Consider the following 20,093-nt stretch of genomic DNA (forward strand, 5'->3'; position numbering starts at 1 on the left):
TGAATTATTGTATTTTCCAATACAACTAAAAAATTGGAATTTGGGGGGACTGTTGAAGTAGATATATGTCTCCCTCTCACAGCAGAGAATCCCTTCTGTAAAAGATGAACTGTTACAATTTTATTTCTCTGGGGAATTTTCTGTTGAGAATATTCAGAAGTATGATGGGGGAAAGGAAGAAGTATCTTTGGATAAACACGGGCAGAGTGAAGTATTTAAAGTTAAGAAAGAAAATAACTGTCGATTTAATTTTACTGAGGGGTAAGGAGAGGACATGAATAGACTAAAATCAGAGACAGAGGTAGAGGAAATGATAGAATTAAAATGTGTATGTGTGTGGGGGGCAGGAATAATAGTCCTCTAGGAAGCAAATGAAGAAGGGAATTTGTTCTTTAGGAAAGAATAGGCAACCTCCTTTGCAAAAGTTTGCTGGTACAGCTCTATACCCCTACATCTGGCAGCAATAAATCATGGAATCATAGATCTCCTGAACTACTTTCCCCTTCAATAATGACTGGCCTCCCTGTAGAATTGTATGTGCAAATGATCTCTGATTAAAGCTGACCTCATGTGTCATATTTGGTAAGTGTAGATGTCTGCTTTGCCGTACTGTGATCTGCTACACTCAGACTCAATCCAAATGAACACATTCAACAGCAGTGATCGCCAGGCGAGCATGAGGAACCCTGCCTTGAGCCAGACACTATATATTGACGACAAGGCCATAAGCCATAAGCCCAGCATTGTCTATGAACTGAGGAAGGACAGCAGTTACTGAGACATAATTAAGACCAAAACAAAAAAACAAAATATACAGAAAAAGAAAAAAACACAAATCATCTTGATGCACATTGGGGTTTCACACATCCTACTACATATACATTTCATCACAGGATTGGAGGAGTGAGCTAAATGAAATTTTTTTCTTATCACCTGGTATATAACAGAACTGAAACTCTGATGCTACAGGATGCAGTAACAGCCAAGTCTAATTTTCATTTTAAATGGTTAGCTCTAATACTGGGGCCAAGTGTTATAAGACATTAAAATAAAAAGGTTGGAAAAAAATAAAATAAAAATGTTGGACATGAATATATCAATGCTGAAAAGTGGACAAAATTGGTCCAAAGCTAGTTACATTTCATGACTGAAATAAAAATATTAGAATTCTCTAAAAAACAACTTGAGCCTAAATGAAATATTTATAGACATTTCTTTTTAGCCTAATACATATAGAGCTCCAGAAATTGCTTTAACTCTTTTAAGAAAAAAGGGTGGAAAAACAAATTTTGCGTTTTGGATATCTTTTTTTTTTTTTTAAGATTTTATTTATTTATTCATGAGAGACACAGAGAGAGAGGCAGAGACACAGGCAGAGGGAGAAGCAGGCTCCCTGCAGGGAGCCCGATGTGGGACTTGATCCGGGTCTCCAGGATCATGCCCTGGGCTGAAGGTGGCGCTAAACCGCCGAGCCACCCGGGCTGCCCAACATTCTGGATTATCTTTGAGAAGGGTTTTCATTGTTAATCTCAGCATATTGTTTTTTTTTGTTTTTTATTCATAGTATATTATTAGTTTCAGGGGTAGAATTTAAAGATTCAGCATTTGCCTATAACAGTGCTCATTGCATCAAGTGCCCTCCTTAATGCCCATCACCCATTTAGCCCATCCCCCCACCCACCTCCCCTCTAGCAACCCTCAATTTGTTCCCTAGAGTTAAGAGTCTTGTATAATGTTAACACAAAGAAACTACTCCAAATTCTCCCTTCACTGGGTGGAAAAGGAAACTTTGCATAAGACATCATCTTAAATGTATTAATTGATGAATAATTATTTGACAAACAAATGCTACTCTGTTCTTACCCAATCAAGAGCAAAAGGTCTTAGTCAGAAATCAATTCTATCAATCTTAATACTTGATTGTACATTATCATTTAAAAAGTTATAATTGAAATTGTAGATCCCAAAAGTGTAAAGGATACAGATAATAAAGTGTTTTTATTGTGAGATAAATTTTTCATCATCATCCTTTGAGCAGCCACTGTATCTAAGGGTGAAGTTAGGAATGGAACTAGAACGGTAAATAAGACCATTTCTCAAAGGATATCTCAATCGATGTCATTTTTCTACAAACACTTCAGTATTTATACTCACTTTGAAGACTGAACCTCAAGCCTAACATCCACAGCCTCTTGTTTATTTCTGGCCTTCGCTCTGCTTCCCCATTCCATGGCCTGGCCCCTCCTCCTAGGCAGGCCTGCCTCAGCTTACCCCTCACCTCCTCCTACCGCTCACCCAGGGCTGGAACTAAATTCTGTTCCAAGAGCTCAGAAACATCTTTAATGACAGACCTAAGCCCCTGCAGACCTAGACTTTATGTTTTTATGAAATACGATATTCAAGGCATGACCAGAACTGATATACTTACTGTTCCCTCATTATTTAAAAAAAACCAAGTAGGTGTGCCTGGATGGCATAGTTGGTCAAGCCTCTGACTCTTGGCTCAGGTTGTGGGATCAAAACCCCTCCCCATTCTCCAGGGCTCTGTGTTCAGCATGGAGTCTGCTTAAGACTCTTTCCTTCTCCCTCTGCCCCTCCCCGCATGCTCACATGTGCACCTGCAGGCGGGCGCACATTCTCTCTCACAAATAAATAAATAAATCTTTAAAAAGAGAGAGAGAGAACAAGTAAAGTACCTTCATAATAAAAACCTCGGTAAAATAGAGCCTTTAAAAATTTGGGAATGGCATACCCTTCCTTATTTTCCACTATCCACAGAAAATGACCCTTTGCTCCAGTCAGACTGGGTTATATGTTGTCCCCAAAAGACAACCGAGACTTCTCCTTCTCTAGGTTCCTGCTGCCTCGTGGGTATATGCTGCTTGTGTCATATCACAGATTATAGCCTTACTCTGGGATTTAGTTCTTTTTAAATGTATATTTTAAATAGACTTCATTGAGGCATAAATTAAATACAAAAACACACCATTGTGGGCAGCCCGGGTGGCTCAGTGGTTTAGTGCTGCCTTCAGCCCAGGGCGTGATCTTGGAGACCCGGGATCGAGTCTCACGTCAGGCTCCCTGCATGGAGCCTGTTTCTCCCTCTGCCTGTGTCTCTGCCCGCTCCCCCGCCTCTGTGTCTCTCATAAATAAATAAATAAAATCTTAAAACAACAACAACAACAAAAACAAAAAACCCTTACACCATTGTTAAGAGTCCACCTTGATGAATTTTGACAATGTCTAACCTGTGGAACTACCACCACGATTAAGATAGGACATTGCCACAAGCCACAAAAGTGTCCTTCCTTCAGCCATCATTCCTTACTTGGGTTCCAGGTTACCACATTTGCTTCCTGCCATTATAGATTTAAAGTTTTTATTTCTTCTAGAATGACATATAAATGCAGTTATATAGTAATTATTCTTTTGTTTCTGGCTTCTTTCATTTACCATAATGTTTTGTGCACATATAGTACATTCTCTCTTATTGCTAGGCAGGCATTCCAACTTATGGATCTTATTCATTCATCCACCCCACACTTTTAACCATTTTTCAGGTGATGGGCATCTGGGTTGTTTCCAGCTTGTGGCCATTCTGAATAAAAGTGCTACAAATACTCATATATAAATCTTTACATGACAAGTCCTTTTGTTTCGTTTGGGTAAATACCTAGGATAGGTCATTAGGTCATATTTAGGTTGATGCTTATATTGCCACCTTTTTTCAGAAGGGCCGTACCACGTCACAGTGCCCCCTCCCCGCCAATGATGTATAAGATTGGAAAATTCCCCAGTTTCTCTGCATCTTCATCATGTTTGTTACTGGAAGTGTTCTTCTTGTTTTGTTCTATTTTAATTTTAGCCTTTCAGATGAGTATGTCATGGTATATTTTTTAAAAGATTTTCTTTATTTATGAGAGACACTGAGAGAGAGAGAGGGGCAGAGACACAGGCAGAGGGAGGAGCAGGCTCCCTGCGGGGAACCCCATGCAGGACTCCATCCCAGGACCTGAGGATCACGACCTGAGCCGAAGGCAGGCACTCAACCACTGAGCCACCCAGGTGCCTTGTCATGGTATTTCGCTATGATTTTATTTACATTTCCCTAATGATTAAAGATACTGCGAATATATCCATGTGTTTCCTGGTTCCTTGTCCAGCTTTTATGAAGAGATTGTTCAAGTTATTGTTCATTTTAACTTCATTTTAACTTCATTTTAACTTCATTTTAATCTTGGTCTTTTTATTTTAAAATGTATTTGCTTTTTTTTTTTTTTCTTTTATTTCTTCCAGGATATGGCTTGCCTCTTCATTTTACTAATGATATCTTTGGAAGGGTACACATTTTAAATTTTGATTAAGTCCAGTTTGTTATTTTTTATTTTTTAAAAGATTTTATTTATTTATTCATGAGAGACAGAGAGAGGCAGAGACATAGGGAGAGGGAGAAGTAGGCTTCCTGTGGGGAGCCGGATGTAGGACTCTGGGATCACACCCTGAGCCAAAGGTGGACACTCAACTGTTGAGCCACCCAGGTGTCCTGTAGTTTGTTATTTTTTAAAATAAGGTAAGAACTTCGGTGTGTGGTCTGAGAAATATTGGTATGTCTATTGTTACACAAATATATGATTTCTTCCAGAAATATTATAGAGTTATGTTTTACGCATAGGATACTCTTTAAACTAATATTTCTTTCAGTGAGAGGTATAAATGTGAAGTTAATTTTTTTTCATATGAATGCCTAGTTGTTCCAGCAATATTATTTGAAATGACCATCTTTTCTTCATTGAATTCAGTTGGCATCTTCGTCAAAATTCAATTGACCTTATATGCATGGATCTCTTTTTGAACCCGCCCAACCCTCCCTTTCAAAATTTTTTCCAGTTTATTAAATCTAGGATTTGGTTCTTGCATTGCTCTTTTGCAGACCTCATCTCTACAACTAGACCATAAGCCACTTGAGGTAAGGATCAGGTCTTCTTTGTCTTTGGATCTCTTAGTACTTATATAGTGCCTGTCCCCAAAGGGGTGCTCATATTTTTGTTTTTAGTAGCAGAGTCTACATAACAAATAGCAAATGATCACAAAAAATCAAGACTGGACCCATACATGTTCTGGAAATGATATCTGACTAAAGCATCATGACTCAGGCATACGGAATTTGGCTAGGAATGATTGTAACAACAGCCAACACTTACTGAGTGATTGTTAAATGCCTGGCACTTTTCTCAGGGCGTTACCTAAATGCATGTGATAACCCCAGGAAGTAACTACAATTTCTATCCTCATTTTACAGATGGTGAAACAGAGGTACAGAGAGGTTGGGCAGGTGGTTGAGCTGGTAAAGCAGAAATAGGATTCAAATCCAGGCAGTCTGGTTCCAAAGTCAGAGCACAAGCATGCTGCAGTACTGTCTCTCTACAGGTAGCAAAGGAGACTTGGTGAAGGTGGGCTGGGAATATCCAGGAACTAGAGAAAAGAGCTACCAAACTTGCATCATTTTTGCTATTTATGTGCAATGCTTACCTGAACAAATATGTGGTAAAATAATCATTTCAGCAATGAAATACGTCCTTTTGTTTCTTATGGTTTCAGGTGGCTGACTTTAAAATGCAATTTAAAATACCTTCACAAAATGATTAGCTCAGAAGATGACTGAGTCACTTTCTTTCCATCAGATATCTATTTATATATGTAATTAGAAATTTTCCGTATGTCTAGTGATCCTATCATAGAGATAAATTATTTATAATTTATGATGCTATAACCACCCTCACCTGGTTAAAGCATGATAAATCATTAACATCAACGGCAAAAACAGAAATCTCTTGACTTCACCACAGCCAGAAGTGAAACTATTAATTATAGCAGAGGGAAACTGTAATTGCAGAGCAAATACTATATGCATCAAATACAAACACATACCATTGTATAGGTCCCAGGCTGGGCCTAGGCCCAATATGTTAATAAAATTAAGTTTTAATTGTTTGTTTTGTGATTTCCATTGAGTAAAGTCAATAGGACAGAAGAACAGAACCACAGATAGCCAAAATACACTTTGGCATCGAGGCTATAAAAGATCTGGGAGGGAATCTAGAAAAATGACAATGATAAAATAATAGCTGTCCTTTATTTTCTTATCGCTTTAATTTTCATCATAAATAAACAGTGGGGGTAAAAGAAAACACACATTGTTTCTGCCTATGTAAACCCAGTGGTTCTAGACAATTCAGATTTTATTGAATAGCATGTTGTTCATGAATCTTCTGAACTGTTGTGTATTTCACGGGAAATAGCCCTCACCTCCACCCTGGTCCTGCCTCAGATGCTGTTCTGAGGTGCTCACTTTAGTTGGCACATAAAACCACACATGGTATTACTAAAAGACTCAGAGAGAGTGGCCAGTTTCTCAGGCAGAATGAAAGCACACGTGGTGAATGCCCAGGACATTGTCCACTTAAGAAAATAACTAGGTGAGGGGTGACTATGTGGCTCAGTCAGTTAAGCATCTGCCTTCAGCTCAGGTCATGATCCCAGGGTCCAAGGATCGAGCCCCGAGTTGGGTTCCCTGCTCAGCACTGAGTCTGCTTCTCCTTCTGCCCCTGATCTCTGCTCATGCTTTCTCTCTCTCTCTCAAATAAATAAGATCTTTTAAAAAAGGAAGAAAATAAGTAGGTGATATACATGTACAGAGTCAAGTTTGCTTGGAACTTCTGGTAGGAGGGCACTGCTGCCTGTATATCCTTCACCAAGAAAGGCTGTGTCATCTTGAACTGGGACGAGAACGTTTGAACACAGAGCGGGTGAGGGTCAAGTGTGACAGGTGCCCAGCCACTTCAGCTGAATTAACTCTGAAAGTCAATGGGATGACAGGTGTCACAGGCAGATCACGCTCCCTTAAATCCTGGGATGGCATTAGCCAGGCAGTTGATTTCATTTTGTTTACTTTTATTTACTTAATTGATTAATTTTGAGGGAGGGCAATCTGAGGGAAGTAAGAGGACATAATTTTTTTTCTTGGTAATCTAGAACCTGAGGACTTGAGGGTTGTTCTAAAGATGAAGAATTCAAAATCCCCTTTGAGCAGAAAGCCCCTATTCCTAAAAGGCAGGTGATTACAAAGAAAAAAGTGTGTTTGGCGGTATGCAGAAAGCTCAAGCGTCACCAAGATGGGATCAATATGAAGCATCTGTACATGTACAAAGCAGCACATGTTACAATGATTAACAGTCAAACAAAGACTTAAGGAAATTACAAGGCAAATTTCCCTGAAGTCTCTCAGTAGTTATTTGTGTCTGAAGGTGATTTTGTATTTTATGTCATTATATTTTCTAATTTCACTGAAGGAAAGCTAACCACATTCGTGGATTTTATTTTTTTGCCTTGGCCTCAAAAATGCCTCAGGGCTGATTCAGGCCCGGTTCAGTGGCAATCAACGGTCTCAGAGGCTGTCTGCATGTTTAAATAGCTTCTCGCCTGTTTATTTTGCACTGTTTTATCCTGTAAGCTGTCTCAAGGCCCTTCCAATATAAGCAGGAGGATTTAAATCTTAATAAATTGAAATCTGAATAACAGAGGCAATCTGGGTTTGGAGGTCTAGAATGATTAGGATAAACATCTCTATTCCCATTCCCACGTTATCCATGTGCATGTACGTATTGCCCTCGATCAGGATCAGTAATAATCAAAATAGTAACAACAGCCAGAGGAATGATGATATTTAGATTTAAATAGGACTTTACAGTTTATAAGCACTTTTACTTACAGGTTTTAATTCTATCCTGAGAATAGTTCTAAGGGGTAGGAAGAAAAGGTGTCACACCACTTTACAGATCAAGACACTGAGTCACTAAAAGATTAAGACAAGCCTACAACAAGAGGGACACGTGGTGGCACTGGAACCAGAACCCAGTTCTTTCCAACAGCTTTGCCAGAATTTAGCCAGATGTATCAACATACGTGTGCCAACAATAAGGACTTTCAATCACATCCCGATTAAACTATTGGAAATACCTTCTTACAAAGCTTCGAACAGGGACACCACAGAAATCCAGAGTCACTTCTCTTTTAAAAAAGATAACCAAAGGGATTTTTCATCAGTTCAATCAATTCTAGGATTGGAAGTGACAACTCAGGAATGCTCAAATACTTTTCTCTAGCCTCCTGTTATTTTGATGGAAGACATGAAAATACATATGACTTTCTTTTTTTTTTTTTTTTTTACATATGACTTTCTTAATTGAAATTTAACACCAAAATGTTTATTCTGTTCTATCATTTGTCATCACTCAAAATGCTGAGAAGTTGACTCTTTAGACATAGTAGAAGTAACATCACAAAGATACATTCTAACATTAACAGAAACAACAACAATTAAAAAGGCTTACCTTGCAGCCTTCACATGTAATGACACCATAATGGATTCCTGATGATTTGTCTCCACAGATCTTGCAAGGAATAATTTCAATTTGAGCTGCAACAGAAGCACGCAACCAGTTAATTACATTTTCTTTTAAACACCTTATAAAAGCGTTCCCTGATCAGCATTTGTATAGTGAAAACTAATAACCTGCTAAACATTATACTGCATTAACTATTCATTGCTGAACTGTGAGGGTCCCCCTAGAGCCCTGGACTAAATTATGGCTGCTCGTTATATAATAGCTTTCGGGTTATTAAAATGGGTCATTTGAGAAGGTGTTTAAGAACCCACAAGAAGACTGGAATCAGCATTTCAAAGCCTTCAAGAACTGGAGAGCTTGCAGTTTAGGCCTCAGAGCAAAGCAGATACTAAAATGTTTCCTCCGATCTCATTTTCCATCATTATTTTTAAAAGGTCATAAATCTGTCTTGGCTGAGCATTGTAGCTCCACTGGTAGGGAAAAAAAATATACTCCAGAAAGTCAAGACTACTTAGGAAAATGATTCAATTCAAAATATTAATAAGTTACATATGATGGCAAGTTAAGAATGCCTTAATCTTCTTTTTTAATTAATGTAGTTTCCATGTGTTAAAAAATTAGTCCATTTGTGTACGATCAAAACCTTTCAACCATAAAGTTAATATCCTATCTGAATTTAATAATGGTGAATCCTAATGAATAGTATATGTAGCTTCTGAGTTCTTGATGTTGGAAACTGATTGCCTCGTACACCATTCATATGCTTCTATTCCACTGATTTCCGTGAAGATGCCTCATATAGAAGACCACCCAATGACTAATAAATATTATACCCATGTTCTCAAATATGACAAAGCACATTTCTCAGCAAACACAATATATCTTGAGTATGGTTGGTTGGAAAGAACATAATTAAGGATTAAAAAAATAACCTAAGGAGTAATTCGGCGAAACAGAGTTCTTGGCCCACTTATTAAATAGAATTTATATATGAAATAAAGACCAATACTGAGCTGTATATACAGGATAGCAATGTTCACCAGTTTATACGGAATGTTCCATTATGCTAAGTTTTATTTTCCATGGTTTTCACAATGGATATCATGTCAGATTGCTAAATCACACACACAAACACAATTGTAAGAGCATAAATATACTTCATTTTCATATGGCCCCTCCCTAGGCCACATGCTTTATACAAAGCAATGACTTATTCAAGGAATATGTTGCACAATATAAGTAAGACACACATACACACAGCCTACTCTTTCTTCCAGCGTAATCCCGTATCCTGGAATAATTTCCACCACGACTTACTTTGGATTTGATGTGACACTTGCATTCAATACTCAGAAATAGCATATAATAAATTACTGGATTTGACCCCATTATAAACCATGTGTACCTGCTAACTTCCTTTCAAGAGGACTAGTACAAGTACTGTAGTGACTTTTACGGAGTGCAAGCTATTCTAGAGGAAGAGTCCTTTACACGTCAATCACTTTTTCTTTTAAGATTTATTTATTTATTTTAGAGAGTGGCGGGGGGAGAGGGAGAGAGAGTGTGTGTGTATGTGTGTGTGTGAGTAAATGCAGTGGGGAAGGGGAGAGAAAGAAAGAGACTTAAGCAGACTACCCTGAGCGCCAAGCCTGATGCGGGGCTCGACCTCATGACCCTGGGAACATGACCTGAGTGGAAACCAAGAGTCGGATGCTTAACCAACTATGCCACCCAGGCACCCCTCATGTCAATCACTTTTAGTGTTGACATACTGAGCTTCATTGTCCAGAGTTAGAGACTGTTCAAAATCTTACATCCAATATATTTTCTGTAACGGATAAATTTTCCAATGCCTCGGTAATGGTGTCTTTGTATACTGTCTATTCTGAGTTATGCAGCTTAATGTGTTATAAGGTCACATTTAACAAAGACGATAATTTCTAAGTCTGCCTCACCTTTGTGGCTTGATTCGTTCAAGGAAATTCTTTATGAAATCCAAACTCTAATCACGCTTCGTATTTATGGCCCCTCCAATATTTTTAATATAGTCAAGGCCAAGTTTTGTGTCACATGTTGTCTGCTGCTTGAGAGAGAGTTACAGGCAACATTTTTGAGACACAAAACCCAAGTGGTGGTACAGACATTCTGAAAGGTGATATCAACTGAGAGTGATGGCCTGTATTTTCCCACAGGAATTAACTAGTCTGTAATGAGAACCAGCCTCTCCCACCCCAACCCCTAAGGAATAGAATAATTAGGCAACACAAAGTACCTGGGCCATCTATTAAACAAAATTTATATGTGAAATAAAAAGACCGACACCGAGCAGCTTCTGCTTATGTCTTACCTCAAGCCGTAACCACAGAAATCAGACACAGACAAACTTCACTAAATCCTTGTAGTTCAACTCGGCATCAAAACGACCTGAGGTAATTAAAGCAACCTCAGTGCTGAACCTGGGACTTTCAAGAGTTACCTTCCTTCCAGCTTAACAATGGAGAGATCAAGTACATCTGTTTAGTTTTTTATACGGTATAAAGGCCCTAGGCAGACCATATCGGGAACAAAATAAAACTATCCAGATCAAATGGAGAGTAATGTATTGCTGTTCATTCTGCCTGGGTTCAGAGTGGATTATGCATGAGAAGTGAAATGATGATATTTAAGGCAGGACCAAAATGTTTGCCAATGGCTCCTTGTAATCCTGCAAGTGATATGGAGGTCTGGCATGGAGGAGTCTCATCATGATAGGGGTGGCCCTGGGATCCTGGCCTGGCATTTTGACCCTTGGAATGACTCATGGCCTGGCTGCAGGGGCAGGGGGTGGGGGTGGAGGGGAAGGCAGGAGAGTCACTGTAGCACAGACCTAGAGTTTAGTGCCAGCTACCACATAGGACTGCTGGCCTGAGTCAGGCTCCCAAACTCAGCCTTGCGTCAGCTTCCAGGGGCTTCAGATCTGGAGGGCACTCAAGCTGAGACATATTTCACACGATTTATGGAGGCCAAGTTGCTTAGTATGAATGGACTCACTGTAGATTGATCTGTATTTTCAAACAGGGGCCATTTGCCTAGATCTTTGACCCTCACTGTGTTTGTGCTTAGTTCCAGTGGACAGTGTTGGCTAAAGACTGGCAATTAGAAAAGCTTCACCAGGAATCTCATGGTACGGTGATAGGAGGGTTCTCCAAAGCAAAGTTCAAGTATTCTGATTGGTCAGATCAAACTATTCTACTAGCCTACCCTCTGGGTTAGGTCTCTTATCTCCAAAGACAATTTCAGTTGCAAGTGCTCTTTAGGAAATGATTAAAACCCACCTGCTCCAAAAAGCAAACTCTCTGAATGTGATCTGATCACATGTGTTGATATTTCCAGAAAGCAAACATTTGCAGACTGGACCAGGGCACTTACTCAACCTTCCATTTAATCCAACAATGCATTAAAGCCACTTCCCTCCACCTTTTAGTCAATTTACAGAATTCAAATGTATCAATGAGGAAAAAAAGGCCTTGCAATATTTTTTTTTCAAAAGGAAAGCAGTTTAGTTCCTTAAATTTGAGTTTTCAGACCAAGAAGAGAGAAGAGGACAAAAATCCCTTTGCCCTTTGCTTTCTACCCCTCGGGCTTTTTCATTTTCTAACAGGCAGTGTTGTGTCTTTTCAAAATAATCTTCTTTTAACACAAATTATGAGTCTTGGCCCATATATATACTGCACACATTAACTCAGCCAGAATTTCAAAGGATGAGTTCTGTCAGACATCACTACTGTCACAAGTATATTGATTAAATTAGTCCACATACATATTCATCGCAGCAAAGAGGTTTATTGTGTAGCAGAATATCTGAAGCAAGACGCACACATATAATCATGAATTGGCTTAACAATGCACAATCTTGCTATGAAAAATTCTAATTTGCCCACATTTTCAGCTCTATTGCCTAAATAATTTGCTCTCTCATGCACCCTAAGTAATTCAAGCAGGCTCTCCACACCTGCAGAGGCAAATTTCTGCAGTTTCAAGGAGCCGACAACAAGTGGCAGCGGGGAGTCAGGAAATCCTGGAATGCAAGTGTGCTAATTAGCCAAGTGGTCCTTGGGCTGGGCTGTCATTTAGCATTGTACTTCTATAAAAGGTTGGCTTTTTACTTCTAATTATAAAAGGGACAAGAACATGGACAATGGCATTCTTAACACCTCATTTATTCCTTAGGACTTTTGGGGAGATATCTTGGTCCAGAGAAAAATACCCATTCTCCCAGAGAATTAAAAAATACAATTGTACAAGACTTGTACCCATTTTATGCATGAAAGGTGATATCATGATAATCTAATGGATTTATCATAACCAATAATATGCAACACGTATTTGGGTCTATAATGTGTTAGGCATTATATCCATTCCTCTGACACCCAATGAGGTACGTGGTACCATCATTATCATCATCTGCATTTTTCAGAAGATGAAATGGAAGCTCAGAGAGGCTATACAACTTGCCCAAAGTCAGAGAGCTAGGATGAGGTAAGGCTGGGATTTGGACACATTGTCTTTTTGTTTAGCTCAATAGCTCTTTTTCCCTTTTCTCACCTTACTTCACACAGCCGAGCTAAATTGCTCCGATAACAACATCAAGAACACCAGGAACAGACTGCTATTGGTATGCCACCATTAACCAAGGATGCACAGGACACAACACAAATAATTTGTTTAAACTTGCAGAACTACAGAACTGATGTCAAGATATCTTTCTGGGAGTTACCTTATTAGTACTTTATAACTGCAAGCAATCATCAACCTTCTAGACCATTCTTCTCCATTTTATAAAATTCCAAGTACAGTTTCTGATCTTAGGATGACTGACACCAACATGTAACAATTCTTAAGGCTTGGGCAAGTTACTTAACCTCTCTGAGGCTCCATTTCATATTTGAAGATTCAGTGATACGTGTATAAATGTAGCACATAAATGATTGTTTTATATATGTATTCTCTGTATATATATATGCACATCACAAAGTTCTTAGAAATATTTGGCACTCAATAAATAGTAGTTATTATTATTGTTATTGTTGATAAGAAATCCTGCCTTATAGCGGAATGAAATTCTTTTCTCCAGACTTTAAGCTCTTTCCAAAGTGGGGATAGAGAAAAGCTGCTTATCCTCCAAATAATATGACAGGCAGTTCATACCAGCTACCACTGCAATCCTTTACAACATTGGCACTTAACTGCTACACCCCAGCAGTATGTTGCGATCAGCTGTGGTATGTGTCCCAAGGAATTTGTTACTAATAATAGTAAAAAAAAAATAAAATTTTTATTGGTTCGTATAAAAAATAAACTAATAGGGACCTACGGTTACCCCAATAATATCTTTCATCCTAGCTCACTTGCATAACCATATACTTTCTTGAATTGGACCAAACAGGGCAGGGTTACTGTTAGCTTGCCAGGAAATGGCCAAACCTTGGGTACACCCATGAGGGTATGTGACACAGATGAATGTTATGCAATTTTGTGTGTCTTGCAAAAACTGTCGAGAACTACTGCTTTAAACAAACAAACAAACAAAAAAAAAACCCAAAACCCTGAAACAACTATCTTTTACACCAATCTGTTGACAGTCTTTCTTCTGGAGGGCTGAGAATATGGAAGACTTTTCACTTGCTATGTTACATATTCCTCCAATGTTTGAGTTTTTTTACAACCAGCATGTATTACTTTTGCAAGCAGAAAAACCAATAAAGATTAAAAAGAAAAACCCTAAGGCATTTGATTTTATTTTCAGCAAAATGGCTTGAGACTTTTATGGATTAGTCACTTTATTTTATCCCCAGTTTAAAACTGCTGGGGTATTAAAGCCTTCTCCAGCTGCCTGGACGGTCGCCGAGCCTGCATGTCAAGGCCGGCTGGGGGAGAGTGGCGCAGGCTTCACCTGCTTACCTGGAGGGGCTTTCAAAGCTCCTGGCTTCTGGATTTCTCTGCCCCCTCGGGGTCTGGCCACCTCCTAGTTTCAAGGGCACTGTGCCCTGTCACTGGGGCTCCAGCTGAGGGGACAGAAGCAGGGGCTGAAATTCATCTGGCTGTTGAGTGGGCTGCAGAGTGGCTCTAACAGCCCAGGGTAAGGGAGCCTTGCTTCAATTTGCCCAGATAAGCACTTCTTTTACAAACCATCTGCAGGGGTGATGCCTTCTTTGTAATGTGCAGAGGTACTGTGTGTACAAGCGGTGAACAATTCAGGGGGCAACATACTTTTCCTCCACTCTCAGGGCTGCTGCTGGAGGTCACAGGCCACCATAGGTTTTGCAGAGAGCTCTCGTTACATCTCCACGGTAGGAGGGGCATAGACCGTGGGCTTTGAACAGTCTGGCACATACAGCTGTCCCAGACGCATGGCTCGGTGTACAGCACAGGTAAGTTCCACGGCCCAGGCATGTTCAATGACCCTCCCAGGCGGGGAGGGTGGAGTTCCAGCTGCATACTATCCAAATTAACAATCAACTTGTTCCACCATTTTGTCTGCTGAGTATACACTAAACATAACACTAGTATGTTTCTCTGATAGACTCTTTCCTTCTACTGATTCTGGATTCTTTCTTAACAGTACATAATCCTCAGTAATCCTCGCTGAACATCACCAAAGCAAGTAGCCACCTAATTAGAAAAGCCCTACCCCTTTGATACAACAGCCCGGTGGTCATTTCTGGCAACAAAGAATGTCTGGTATTTGCAGAGTTCTGTAAGAGTCTTTAAAGTGCTTGTTCTCGTTAGCTTGTTTTGATTTTGGTGCTCACAACAACTCTGAAGTGAGCCATTGGGTATTATCAACCCCATTCTACAGATGCAGACAGTGAATCTCAGGAGAGTGAAATGGCTTCTCTATGTCTGGATTTCCCAGAGTTTCAATTGTACAGGCAGCCACAAATAAGACAGACTTGGTGTCTCTTTCCTATTCAGGATTATTTGATGCCTTTAGATTTATGCTATCATCGATCTGAGGCTCCCAAGGGGAAATGACACAAGAGAGAAAGAGCTGCAGGCTGATTTAGCTAAGAAGTGGAGTCAGCGATCCTTCCAAGTCTCCCTCTGACCCTCAACTCGCTGGGTGGCCTAAAGCAAGTCACTTACACCTCCACTTCCTCCGTCTATAAAATGGGAATAATTCTTACCTCCCAGGCAGGTGGTGGTAAATGAATGCTCGCAAAGCTCTTTGAAGATGAAAAGACTTATATAAATGCGAAGCTTTAGGAAGCTTGGCATATCATTCTTGGCAAGGACCAGGACGCTGTGCCCTCACTACCCACAACAGGCTCCTCCACAAAGAGAATAAAGAAAATACACAGAACTGTAATTTTCATCTGCTAGCTAGACTTACTTAGTTGTTTTTTTTTTTTAATTGTTGGTTCCCAAAATGCCTTCCTGAGGGACTAATAGGTCCAGATGTTACTATCTTAGACTCAACTGAAGAAAAAGAGAACACATGGATGGAGAAGTCACCTCTCTGTAGCAGCTGTCAACAGCAAAGTCATGGAAACTAAACTTTTCACCAGGGCTTGGGCAGTCTTGCAGAGGCATCATGGAAACTGCATGATTCCCACATGCTAAATCATAAACATACATCTCACACTGTGACACTCTGAGTTTTGGTATTAAGGTGATGTCTGACTCAAAGGAACTTGTCAAATCACAGCCATTAAAAGAAAAAAAAGTCCTGCCCCTTATTCTGATCCCTACAAAAAACTCCTGTATCTTACCTACCATTTAAAGCTCTAAACTTTATAGCTTTATAACTTGATTGTGGTTTCTGCTGAGAATTTAACAGCTTTTTAAAAACTGATTTTTTAATAAAAAGTATTGCATATACCTGTCAAAATACATACACATAAACACACCTCAAACAGTTTAAGAGAGTAAGTATTTGCAAACTAAATCTAAAATAAGACAAAAGTGGAATTTTGGAACTTTGGCTATTTCCTTCAGACTTTATGCATGTATAACTTAGGTAAAGAAGAGTTAAAACACTGGGCCAGAATCCCCTATATGAATTCAGAGAGAGCTTAGCTGTGTACCTAGGAAATCTCTGAAGAATAAGGAAGACAGGCATATCTTCTCATGTGGCTTTCTGTGAATATACAGGTAGTTCTGACAATGGGAACTGAATTTTAATCCTTTGTAATATGTTTCTATCCTTACTAGATTAAGCTTTCCAGAGAAACTGACTCACATTCCCTGATGCATACATATCTTTGCTAAAAGCCCAATCCAAAAGAGCACTTCTGTCCCTAGACAGGGAAGTTCTATCAAATCAGAAAGGAAACAGATTTTTCATAGAAAGGAATAGTGGATGGCTTTGATTTTTAGAGCCAGTTCTACCTAGAACCCTCTACTACACAGTAATGTACAAAACACCTAAATCAAGGTAATTGACTTTTTACCTCTTTTTGGTTAACTACCTGATAGCCAACTTAACCTTGAATAAAATACTTGAATGGCAAGAGAAGTAGCTTCCTAATCCTTCACTTTATTCATCCAGCAGGCAAACACTGAATAAATTCTCATGCAATAAAGGATGATACCATTAATATTATCAATACAGACACCCTTCTCTGTTTTGTCTTCCCTAATCTAACTTCTCTATTGCCTTTGTAAATAGCGAGACATATTTCTTGTTGAGAATGTGTGGGGTTATATGCAATCAGGGAGCAAGACAAAGGCAAATGCCATTTGGCCAATTAATCTCAATTGGGGTAAGGTTCCTCTAAGATTCTAGAATTAACTACATTTTTTTTTCAATACTTAATTCTTTAAGATTTTCTAGGGCCTTGAGATCAGAAATAGCTAATAAAAATTCTTCTCTTGAATCTCAGTGTAGGTTAACTGTCATTTCGCATCAGCAGGAAAAAGGATCTAAGTGGTTAGACTATGATCAAGGCAAACCTCTAACAACTTATTTTCCAACAATAGATGTATGTCCCCTACATTCTCCTGGATAATACTAGGCCAAAAAATGTCAACTGACGCACAGAACTGCATCTAATCTTTTCTAGCGATCAACCTCACTCTAGATACCAATTCCTTTTTTCCCCTAAACAAGAACAACTGCACCCCACTTAGGTTAAATCTTCCTCCGCTTGCACTTGAGAGCAATGGGGTCAGCTCTTTGCTTTCATCATTCAAAGTCTGTTGTTCACAACAGAAAAAAACATCTTTAAAACCAAACCAAATCTGAAGATCTTATCTAGTTTCTGCTTAACCAAAAACATTAGAATTAGTGCATTTTATGAAATAATCTTATTTAACATAACTATCCCCCAATTCTCACACCTAACACTCCACTTGGCAGTTCTCTTAACTTCATACCTGCTTATGCATACTACAGGCTATCCTCATTGTACAATCTTGGTATTTCAATTTAGAAGTTTTTATTTTTCTTAATATGTACGTATAATGTTACAAAAATAAACAGACCGGGTGATTGAATCTCAAGTCCATGGATAGAACAATCTATTGACATAGAAATGGATCTTATAACGAACAGGACATTTGTTTAAATCTACTTGTTCTATGGCTTCATGTGAATCTCCTCCATTGTATGCTTAGTGTATGGCATCACAGTTTACTGAATAAATCAATCAAAACATTCTATTTGCCTCAGAACACTCCTTAAAGAGCTAAAATCTCCTGCCTAAGAAGTCAGCCACTGATTGCTAGTTCCAACTGTACAATTGCTATGACCCCCCCTCCCCCACCACCCAAGGGTGCTATCACAAAAATCAGTTGGATGAAGATGTGTAGAAGTGGGTCAAAATAACAAGAATCCAGGTTACATCATCAAAGTTCACCAGGCCAAGGAATCCACTGCCTTCTTTCCATTAGCTTGGATTGTTGTTTTGTTTTGTTTTGTTTTTTGATCAGTTACAATTCATTGAATAGTAGATTATGTCATTTAAGAAATATTCTCTAACCAAATCAAGTCTGGATTCATGGCAGAAGATTGAAAATAACTTTTAACTTTAAGCCTTGGAAATACATTTACATCCCTCCATAGTAAGCCATAGAGGACTAAAATGACAATACATCCATAGTCATGAGAACATAGGTCAGTGACACCAGAACTTTCTTGGTCCAAAGATCTAGGGTGACTATGGTCAAAAGGATTACTCCACAGCCCAGATCACCCCCTTCACCTCTGTGCTATTTCCCACTTTACAAAATCTCCGTAGAATTAATAGGGAGAATGGAGCTTTGGACAATAAGCCAGGGAAAGGTCTGGTTTTTATTAAAAGTCATAAGCAAATTATTCAGACTTGCCAGAAGCAGAAGTATAGATATTGTCATATTAATCATATTAAGATTGTAAGATCTTGAAGGATTAGTGATCAACTCCTACAAGAAAGATTCTGCTGGGTTCTCTACCTCTAATTTCCAGGATATAGTCAATGACATCTAAATAGCCGTTATGTCAAGTTCTAAGCCTTCAAATACATCACAGATATTTCTGAATGGCAGTTCAATAGTATTTTTAAAAATTATCTTTTATGATGCTTTTCTTAGATACCCAGTTCAGCCAGGCATAGGAATGACCAGACAAGTGACCTGAGGACTTTTTTTTTCTCTCTCTCTAAATGTATGCTCTTTAAACTTGCTTTTTAAAGAAACATTTCCATTCTTAATTACATAAAATCAACTGGAGAACAGTTAACAATACCTGCTGATAGCTGAAGCACACTTTTTTCCATGTCTGTTCCCATGGGGAGAAAGCAGGAGCTGGTAGCTATTGCTTTGTAGCAAAGGGAGATACAGTAAAAGGCAGTAGAGCCTTGGGGATATTTCGTAGTTGTGAGGCAGGAGGAGAAGGAATGTTCTGACCAAGTTAAGAGATTGTCAGAATGATTTTAAGAAGGTTTGAACATCAGACTAAGCATCAATTTACAGACTATAATACCTAATAAATGTCATTTTTCCTAACAAAAGGAAAAGTGTATCATGGGTGTTTATTTTGAAGCTGCCTATTTGTATGTGAGCCATGTACTAGAGATGAGGTAAGAAAGCCATGAGACGCTATCATGTGGCGCTATCATAGGAAGATTCACGGCACTGTCCTTATTCCACTTTCAGTTTCTGCTCCTATAGTCCAAGGAGCTGCTTCTGCCTGCAGACAAATGTTTCAGATGATATTCTATGACTGTCTTGCACAGACTCCTATCAGCTACCCAGCATTTGGCCACGTGCGCTTTTGCCACTTAAGATAGCTTGAGTGAGTGAGGGTGACATTATCATGGGAATAAGTGAATTCTTCTCATTTGCAGTAAAAATGCACCATTCACACACTGTGGTACTTCAGTGTGGCAAGGTTTTGAAATCCACTTCACAAGTGATGGCAGCACATTTCACATCAGATGGAAACACACTCTGATTGCTAACAGCTGCTGCAGGCATATCTTACTGTCACAGCCTGGGCTCAGAATAGCAGGTCCTTTTTAATGCCCATGACTGCTACCATCTTAAATCATCACACACACACCATATGCCACATGCTCACACACAGGTCCATCCAGCTGCAAGTCCTACCATTCCTTGCTGGGAACCTTCATGGTTAGCCACCAGGGATGCAAAGGGGGTACACAGAACCCACTAGCACACTTCATCTTGTTACATTAGCTTCAGGGTATACAAATTAAGGATGAAAGT

General features: G+C 39.1%; 1 protein-coding gene across 3 annotated transcripts in view; it reads right to left on the minus strand.

Moving 5' to 3' along the window:
* The window catches only part of RORA (RAR related orphan receptor A), a 711,297-nt gene that overhangs the window by 35,356 nt on the left and 655,848 nt on the right, over positions 1–20,093 (minus strand). For all 3 annotated transcript variants that reach the window (XM_035708680.2, XM_025472618.3, XM_025472619.3), the window contains one exon: positions 8,391–8,476. In XM_035708680.2, the coding sequence (XP_035564573.1) occupies positions 8,391–8,476 (86 nt within the window). The remainder of the gene's footprint in view (positions 1–8,390; positions 8,477–20,093) is intronic.

The sequence above is a fragment of the Canis lupus genome, chromosome 30, assembly GCF_003254725.2.
Source record: "Canis lupus dingo isolate Sandy chromosome 30, ASM325472v2, whole genome shotgun sequence".
Classification (NCBI taxonomy): domain Eukaryota; kingdom Metazoa; phylum Chordata; class Mammalia; order Carnivora; family Canidae; genus Canis; species Canis lupus.